The 9,885-nt window shown below is 36.4% G+C and overlaps 1 protein-coding gene across 1 annotated transcript; it reads right to left on the reverse strand.

The window, feature by feature from the left end:
• Positions 1–5,502: 5,502 nt before the first annotated feature.
• Positions 5,503–9,879, reverse strand: LOC109705275 (putative disease resistance protein RGA3). The gene is made up of 4 exons (XM_020226008.1): positions 8,907–9,879; positions 7,563–8,468; positions 6,269–6,330; positions 5,503–5,912 (listed from the first exon to the last, which is right to left on the reverse strand). The coding sequence occupies exons 1-3, from the start codon at positions 9,345–9,347 to the stop codon at positions 6,304–6,306; spliced, it is 1,374 nt and encodes a 457-aa protein (XP_020081597.1). The 5' UTR covers positions 9,348–9,879; the 3' UTR covers positions 5,503–5,912; positions 6,269–6,303.
• Between the last annotated feature and the right edge of the window lie 6 nt (positions 9,880–9,885).

Genomic DNA, 9,885 nt, shown 5'->3' on the forward strand with positions numbered 1-9,885 from the left:
CAAAAAAAAAAAAAAAAAAAAAAAACATTTTCACTCTTAACAATATATTATAAGATTCCCTCAAACTCTCTCTCTCTCATACTTAGTCTCGGAGCGAGTAGGTCGCGGGTAGCGAGCAGAGAGGCAGGTCTGCTCATTCCGCAGAAAAAGTTGAACACCGTATGGACTTGACAAGCGATTTCGCTTAAGTTTGTGACAGTTCACTTGCTAGTGTACAGGTCAGCTGATCCCCTGTACACTTTTTACACTAGTTTATAGCATACGCATAAGGTTGAATTTTATCGAAATAAGATTCAATCGCATTTCATCATTGACAGATAGGAGAATTTACTAGCTATTTAAAACAGTGGTGATCATCTTATGCAATTAATATATTTAAGCAGTTATTTAAATCATGTAAATTTTTATTATACAAATATATAATTTGCTGTTATATCCTGCATCTCTTTTTATACAGGAATAGCAATCTATTATATTTTGATATAAAAAAAATGGCAAATGGACATTTTGCAGAGGAAAGAACTCATCATGGTTAAGGATGGAAAGAGCAATGCTATCCATATGCCCATAACCTATACATAAGATGTAAGCCTAAAGTTTCCTATGGTTAATATTTACCTACTAGTTTTAGCATTTTTTTTTAAACTAAAAAATTATTATTATTATTATTATTTTACATCCTAGGATGCAGGAATATAAGATGCACAATCCTATATGGGGTGTATAGGTGAAAATTATGAGGATCTATGGAGACTATTTGTCTTACCTCAAAACTCCCAATTTTGAGTTGAATTTTTTTTTTTGAAAAAGAAACTATAAAAAGAATCCAAAAACCTTAGCGCTTTTATAAGCAGACGTCTGAAATTTTTATTTTGGCAAATATAACCCCTAAACATTATCAAATAGTTGAAAATACCCTCTTTTCAAGCAAAATAAGTAACTAAACAACAATTTTGATCGTATATCTTGCGCATAATTTGGTGTAATCTCATAATACAAAGAAATGTATTATTTTCTTCTTGTTTTGATAATTATGTATCATGATTGAATAATAGGATAACCCTATCTTCAACTTTTGTTGATTTTTTTTTTTTTGTGTTAAAATATAAAAGTTCAGATTTCTTTATATTTTAAAGTTTTGCAAGATTATATAACATATGTGAATAAAACTATCATGTAATTTATAATTTGGATTGAAGAGAGGAGTCTATTAAACTGTTTAATAAAATTTGAAGAGTTTATTTGAAAGAAAAAGACTAAAAGTGCATCATGGAGCACTTTAAAATCTAAATAATTTTTCTTTTAAAGTGTAGCATGAAATACTAACAGAGATGACTTAGCAGCAAACTTGTTAGATGACATGGCATCAAATGAACTCTATATAATTTCTTTAAAATCTAAAGTAAATTTTAAAAAATGAAAGTATTAAAGGATAGTGCATATCTACTAGGAATATTCATTTGTGAAATACCACCACCTTTGTTGGAGGATTGCTTTAAAATGCGTTTGATTCACATGAATTTTTTTAAGATTCTCGATAATTCAAAAGAAATAAAAGAATACGACGATGTTTTGCTAAATGCACCATATAATTTGATTGGTAATACTGAATTTATTTGAGAATAAGATTCATCACAAAGGTTAATTATATATCTCATTCTTTTGGGAGAGTATGGATATTTTTTAGAGAAAACTTCAAACACCACCCTTATAGTTTCGCACATTCTTACTTTATTATTCTGTGATTTAAAATGTATCATTTTCATATCCTATAGTTTTATTTTTCTCTTTTTGTTATCCCCTCTACTAATTTTTTTCGTTAAATCAGTGACAAAGTTAAAACTAAAGGGTACTAAAGTAAATATTCGATAAACTATAGGTAGAGTATCTGAATTTTTTTTGTATGTGATTTAACGAAAAGTTAACGAAAAGGTTGATGGAAAAAAAAAAAAAAAATAAAAACATAGGATACTAAATGCAATGACACTTTAAATCAGCATGCCTAATAATAAAAAGTACGCAAACCACAATAATGGTATTGAAGTTTACCCAATATTTTTGATCTTAATGATTTGAGATAATCATAAAATTTCGAAGCCAAATTAACACCTCTTTCTCTCTCACCACTCCATAGCACTTACATTCCCTTTTACTCCTCTGTATCATCTTCTCTCTCATAGTATCAACAAGGATAAATCCGAACTTTACTACCTAGGCCCAGCCCTTTTTAAAAGGTGATACATGACTAGCTTACGTCTTAGGCTGCAAAGTAGAAAATCCTACCCGTTGCCGCTGCCTGACAACTCCCGCTTTACAATAAGCAGATTCGAAAGGAAGACTGGGTCTCGGTCATCAATCGAATTGAAGCAAGAATCAATGGTTGGAAAGCTAAACTCCTTTCACAAGGAGGTAGACTGCCCCTCGTCAATTCTGTCCTCACAAGCCTGCCACTCTTCTACCTCTCTACCTTCAAAGCTCCTCACTGGGTTCTGCATCGTATCGAATCCCTGAGAAGAGCGTTCTTTTGGAAAGGAGGATCCGAAACGTCTGGGGCCGCTTGCCTTGTCAACTGGAAAACTGTTTGCAAAAGCAAGGATGACGGCGGGCTAGGTGTCAAAGATTTACAGTCCATGAACCAGGCTCTCTTATCAAAGTGGTGGTGGCAATTTTTCAACGAGCCACACCTACTCTGGTGCAAGCTGATAAGATGTCTCTATTACATCAGACGGAGGCCGTTGTACGAAGGAGCTACCTTCGTACCGCATTCCCAGTGGTGGAAAAGCGTGCTCCGTTGCAAATTTATGTTCAAATGCGGGCTTTTCTTTGAACTTGGAGACGGCTCTACCACCAAAATGTGGACGGATACTTGGGCAGGGGAAGCCCCTCTAAGCACCCAATTCCCAGCCATCTTTGCTAACTTAAGAAACAAGGAGGTCACAGTCTCCCAATGTTGGAGCCCTAACGGCTGGAGATGGCGCTTCATCTGTAGAGGGTTCACGATAAGCCGATCCAACATCAACCACACACATTTCGCACTACTCAAAGATCAACTCCTTCGTTTCAACCTCACGAGCTGTCCGGATAAACCAAGATGGCGATGGACCGCCGATCAACTGTTCACAGTCAAATCGCTCTATATGTTCCTCGACAACACAGGGATCAAGGACACTTTCTACCACCATATCTGGACTTTAAAAATTTCCAACAAAATCAAAGTCTTCATTTGGGTATTACTGCGCAAAAGACTACCCACTGCTGACAGGCTGCTCGCCCGTGGGATGCAAGTTGCTGACTACTGTAACTATTGCGCATTTGCTTCGGAAAGCTGCGATCACCTCTTCACCAACTGCACCTTCACGCGCTTCTTACTCTTTAAGGTGGACGTACCTGACGAAGGTTTGAACTGTGTTCGGGCTCTCTGGAACAGAACTACTGCAATTCCGGACACTGCGCATAGACGTAACGGCACTAAACCTCTCTAAGCGGGCTACTTGGTTGGGTTGTCCTGGACCAGAAAAGAAATAATTTTCTTTTTCGCTCAAAGAGTCCCAAACGCCACTGTGCGCTAGAGCGGGCTGTCCTGCTTACGAGTCTTGGACCGCGAATCTCTGACATCAAGCCCGAGCGCAACAAGTCCCTTAATTCCTCTTTCCTACCGTTTCGGTCTTTGGGTCTCTTTCGGTCTTTTTCATCCTTTTTCGATTATCCTTTGACCTCTGTCTTACTTTAGCTTTTTTCCTTCTTGCTTGTTGGTTCGCCTCGGAAAGCGCTTAGCGCTGCTCCAATAATGTATTGCCTAATTCATCTTATCCTGAAGTGAAGCAGGTAGCACCGCCTACCCCTGTCTTTCTCAAAAAAAAACAATCCTATTCCTCCACATAAAGCAAATCACTTAATAGGCAAACAAACAGTGTCATATATATATATACATGAAATTCTCATGTCACTCACATGAGTTACGTGTACATTTTCCTCGTCTACCGTTCCTAGAGCAAGTGGCAAAAAGCTTGATGGTTGGTATCCGAGATCCAAGTTCGAATCCTAATTGATTCACATTTCTATCTAAGTTTATTTCTAAATGAAATAAACGAAGCAGGTAGCATGCTATCTATCTCTCAAAAAAAAATTTATGAATTAATTTATTTCAACTAATTTATGCTTTCTCCCACAAGTCATTGTATGTAAAATTTATTATCCTTAAGAAGAAAATTCTCACGGCTGATAATCTACTGAAAAGGGGATGGTTAATTAGGTAATCCTTTTTATGTCCTCTGTGGTGAAGTTACGGAGACAGTGGACCACCTCCTTATAGGATGTGTGTATATTAGGTTTATGTTTTTCCAAACCTTAGAGGACATCCAGTGTTTACAGACAGTACATGACGTACTGACGATTTGGAGTAAAATGACTAGAAATATTAGGTCGTGGGAGATTCTGTAGGATCTAATTATCGTAGTAGCTTGCTTGTGGCTAATCTGGAAGGAAAAAAATAACGTGATTTTCAAAAACCACTTTGCTGATCCTCTCTTCGTAGTCGGGCGTATCAAGGAGTTGGTAAGAGAATGGAGTGACTTTTGTTTTTTTTTTTGTTTTGTTTTTTTTTAAGAGAAAGGTAGCATGCTACCTGCTTCGTTTATTTCTAAATAGCCGAAAATGTGAATTAACTAGGATTCGAACTTGGATCTCGGGTATCAACCATCAAGCCCTTTTGCCACTTGTGCTAGGGATGGTCGGTGGAGAGACTTTTGTTGAGCTGAACAACCTATCGATTACTTTTGTTGTTATTTCTCTGTTCTTCTTTCTTTGAGCTATATTTTCCTCTTCTCAAGGTCATACTGCCTCACTATTTGTAGCCAAGTTCATTTTCGAAATGAATGAAGCGGATCACGTGCTACCTTTTTCTCAAAAAAAAAATTATTATCTTTATATAAGACACAAACAAAACAAGCTCACCATGCGATGAGGTCTGCTACTTGCGCAGGAATCAAACAAGATTCAATTTTCGTTAAGATAAATGCAGATAAAGTGAGGGGAAACAGAGTTGAAGCATTTAAGCTTAACCTCTTAATTTGCTCCGAAAGAGGATAATTTCTTTCTTAAACATTTTCCACTCATCTGGCAATAGAAAATACAAGGAAAGAAAATGCAATATTACATGGAGTCTTTCTCTAAACCTGCACCAAGGAAATAGAAGAACACATGCACGCAGTAAGGCGAAGGATGTCCCAATTCTTTTACCTTTCGCATGCTTTGCCAATTAAACATACGTCTCCAAATTTCAGTCTCCAAAATATCTAATGTAATTCTAAATATTCTTTAGCTTGCTAATTGGTTCCCTTGCTAGGGAAGTATAATTAGGCAGTGAAATAAAAAAACCAGTAAAATTAATTAAGCTACATATATTAAAGACACTAATCACATTATACATATATATGTAGACTACTTGTAGTAGTCTTATTCCAATCCTGTACCAAGAAAAATAGGAGAACAAACACAAAGCAGTAAAACTTTAACCATCCTTCGTAACAAGGACGAAATCCATAGGCTATAATAATAGGAGGTGTTTTTAATTCATACAACACTGAGAACAAAAAGAAAATACAAATACATAGGCGGTTTACTCTGGTCTTATTACATTCCTATATATAGAGAAATCGATAAGAGTCTTAAATTGGTTTTTGCACCACCAAATTAACATAGAACATAAGCAGTAATACTTCAGTCTTTTTGGACAATCGATGCAAAATGAATCTAAAGTTCGTTTAAAAGTGTAAAGAAAGTAAATGTAAGATACCGCAGGATGTGGTTGCATGTTGATGCTTGCTGTAGCATAGCCTTTATTCTCCCCTTGTGCTGAGTCGTATTGCTCTGATAGCATCTCTCACGAAATTTATTCCAGATGTCAAATTAACCTGTTAAAAACTGAAAAAAGTTTAACAAAATTTGAAGTTATGATTTATACTGCTGAAACTGAGTTCACAAGTTTAAACGCAACTCGAACCAAATTCTATTGAGGGCACGAGAGCTTAGACAACTGTGGAAGCTGTACTGTGCTCCGCAGTGAATCTTTTATTCCTCCCGTCTTCTTCTTTTTGTTTTCTTTTTTTCTCCTTTCTATGAGGCCCAACTGTCTTAGTCTGTTGCTTAATTCACCTTCTTTATGAATAAAGCGGTAGCATGCTACCTTCTCTCAAAAAATCTAGTGCTTGTTGTCTGCGTAAAAAAAAAAACAATAATAATTTGAAACACAATTTAAAGCAATGTTTACCTGCTTCCTTGGATAATAGACACGACAAAACAAGCTTATGACAAGGTAACGAGATTTGCTATCTGCACAGGAATATTCAAACAGAAAATTATCTTTAATATATACGCATATAAATTGAAGAGAAACAAAATTGAAGCATTCAACCTCCCTGCCGCAAAAGAGGGCAATTTCTTTCTTAAAGATTTTACAATAGTTTGGCCATAGACACACACACACAAAAACGCATGGAATCTTACTCTCCTACACCAACAAAACTGATGAAGAACACAAACACACAATAAGAAATTAGTTTTTTTTTTTTTCATATTCCTATGAATAAATTGATAGACCATATATGGGAGCCATATATAAGAGTTCAGTACTAATAAAATAGAAGAACATAAGCAGTAAAACTAGCAATCTATTGCTCCTACAATGAAATTGATAGACAACAATATAGACAACAATATGAGTTTTTTTTTTTTGCCAACTCATGCACTGAAAAACAAAAAACAGAAGAGAGAATAAGTAATTAAGTAGTACGATTTTAATCTTGTTTGTGTACCTGATAAGGAAAAAATATCTAGCGGCAATTATCAAGTAATGTTGTTAAATATATTAATTAACATGATTTAAATAAATGTTGCGAAGTAAATATCATGGCATTTAGTAATAAGCGTTGCTGGTTTGTTACATTTAGTGTCATTTTTTATAAAATGCTTGAAACTTCAGTGGCATTCACTAATTTACGCTGATAATTTATCCTATTTTGCAACATTAAAAATAAATTACTGTTAAATTATTAAGTAATACTGTTAAATATATTAATTAGCATGATTTAAATAAATGCTACAAAGTAAATAGCGTAAAATCATGAATTTATTATAGTGACCCCTAGAGAAAAATTACTGCACAATTAGTCATATTTAACTTTAGAAAGCAATTGAATGCTAGCAACATATGTTATGTTCATTACATTAATTGCTTGTTTTACAAGACCAATCCGTCCTGTGAGCATAACATCATGTATTAATTATAAGGGGCGATTAGTGCTATACTCCCTTATTATGCATCCAAACTATAAATTAAGTAAGGGTAAAAAGATATAAATATTTCTAATTGAGGGCGCTAATTAAAAAACAAACCTGACTGCTGCTGCATTTTTTTTTAAAAAAAAAAGATAATTAATCGTAAAACAAATAAGATAACCTTGTTAAGATCGAATGAGAGGTAGCTCATCAATTAAGATCAAAATGAATTGCATTAATTGCAGAGCGTAGCAGGGGCGAGATGAAGGGTGGTAAAGTAAACGTACAATATACATAAGAGGGATGCGGGCAATCTTGGGCCAATCAAGGCCTACATTCTCTTGGCATCGCTCCTCCAACACAGGGTGACACCCGGTGATGTGTAGACTACTTAGTGAAGTAGGCAGATCTGGAAGAGACCGGATGAGATTAGCATTCCGTACTTGTAAAAACTCGAGGGAGCACAGTTTTGTCATGCTCTGGGGGAGGGACTGAAGAGAGCTTGCATTCTTTACTAGTAAATGTTTGAGGGCAGCGTGATTTTGCAGTAGCCATTCCTCAGGTAAGCTGGTGAGTCCCGAAGCATCAGAAAAAATCAACGTGCTGACGGAGGAGAGACTTCTCAATGGCTCCATGAGCAGGAGCGCGGGGTGGTCAATATATAGGTCGCCATTCTTCAAAAAGCAGTCCATGAGTAGTGCATTCTTTTTTCGGCCGGCATCGTTTGGGAACGGAGGAGGCTGCAGCAGCAGGGCGACTTCAAGTAGCTTGTCGCACCTATGAATTTGTAAACAACGGAGGGATACGAGAGCTTGTATTCCCCCAAATGATGACAGTTCTTTGCAGTTGTATATGTCTAAGCTGGAAAGCATCGTCAACTGTGCACACACTTGTGCTTGGGGAAGGGATGTTATGCTTGCGCAATCGACTAATTTCAACTCAGTAAGAGAGGTTAAATTTGGTAATAACTGGAGCAATGGCAACTCAAGGTCGCCACATGACCCAATAGTGAGCTCATTGAGTACAGAGGGCAGTTGGATGTCTGAGATCCCACGTTTTGTCAACTGCGGGCACTCTTTTATGCGCAGCCCTTTGAGACTGTTGAATTTCTGAAAAAATTCTGTTGGAACATATTCGAGCTTCTCACATCGTTCGATGACTAAGCTTTCAAGACCCTGTGAATGTTCTTGCCACTGCAAGAAAGAAAAGATGTAAAAGATATTTAAGTCCGGGCAATCATAGCTGTGCAAATACGAATTGGTGTTTTAATATAAGAGTAAAGTTCAAATTGCCCCCGCGTGATTTAACTCATTTTACCTTGCTACCTTGCGGTTCAAAAAGTTTTACTTACTTTGTCCTCCGGTGGCTTAATTTTTATTTCATCAAAAAAATTCTATATGAAATAGAGTGGCAAATTAAAAATGTTAAAAAAATCACAGGATAGCAAAGTGAAAAATGAACTAAACGAAAGGAGACAAAGTGTAACTTTTTGAATCACGGAATGGCAAAAGTAAAAATAGGCTAAACCACTGGGGGGAGAGGGCAAAGTGATACCTTTTGAAGTAAGGGGGGCAAGTGAAAATTATCTAAACCTCAGGAGAAATTTGAAGTTTATAAAATAAAGCACTTACATTGTTGTCTGTGTAATCCTGATTTATTGTTGGAAGAGCAGTCAATCCGACATTTGAAATAGTCAATTGTCTTAGACTATAAGACAGAGTAGGAATTTCCCTCAAATTAGGGCAGTCAAAAATACTCATAGAATGAAGTTTACGAAACATGCAGCCGTCATCTACTCCGATCCACTCCTCCAAGTTAGGCATGCTATCAAAGATTAACTTCTTCAATGATGGAAAGGCACATCCATTGCTGCTTTCAAAGAATGAACAATCTATTTGCTTTATTGCATGCAGTCCCCACAAGCGAAGATATTGGAGCGAAGAAAACTGCCCAAGAGGCGGGAGGTGCTCCCATCCTTTGCAATGAATCAGATTGATGGATGTCAAACTGATAAGAGATAGATTTGCCATCCAACATGGAGATTTAGCACCTTGGTATTGTTTGATGCACATTTTCTTGAGATTGATATGAGGGCAAAGGTTATCGAGGAGCTGCTCATCCGCTTCTGCACTATTGGAGCGATCTCCAGACCATTCCAATGATAGTGATTTGAGATATTCTTTCTCATTCAACTTGGCCTCAAAGGCTTCTTCAGAACTCCTCACATTTTCAAGTTTCCTAATACACAGGCGACGAAGGTCCCTGAGGTTCTTTAGTTCACCGATTTTGTAACCACTCTCCTCTCGGACAATAAAATTTTGTAAATTGTGGATGAAGGGTAATTTGCTAATATAAGGAATTTTTTGTATCACTTCATCGGAAACATCTAATGAACGCAAATTGACCAAGTTGGTCAAGCCATCAAATTCAATACTTTTGTTCCCAACGAAATATCGTGGAAGTGATAGGTAGCGGAGGTGTATCAAGCTATCAAATGCATCAGGCGATTTACTAAAATCAAAATTATTGCATAAGCTCAATAGGCGTAACTTTTTAAACCCTTTTATAACCTCGATAAATTCAGGTACATAATCTGCATAATACTCATTA

This window comes from Ananas comosus, unplaced genomic scaffold (genome assembly GCF_001540865.1).
Source record: "Ananas comosus cultivar F153 unplaced genomic scaffold, ASM154086v1, whole genome shotgun sequence".
NCBI classification, from domain to species: Eukaryota; Viridiplantae; Streptophyta; class Magnoliopsida; order Poales; family Bromeliaceae; genus Ananas; species Ananas comosus.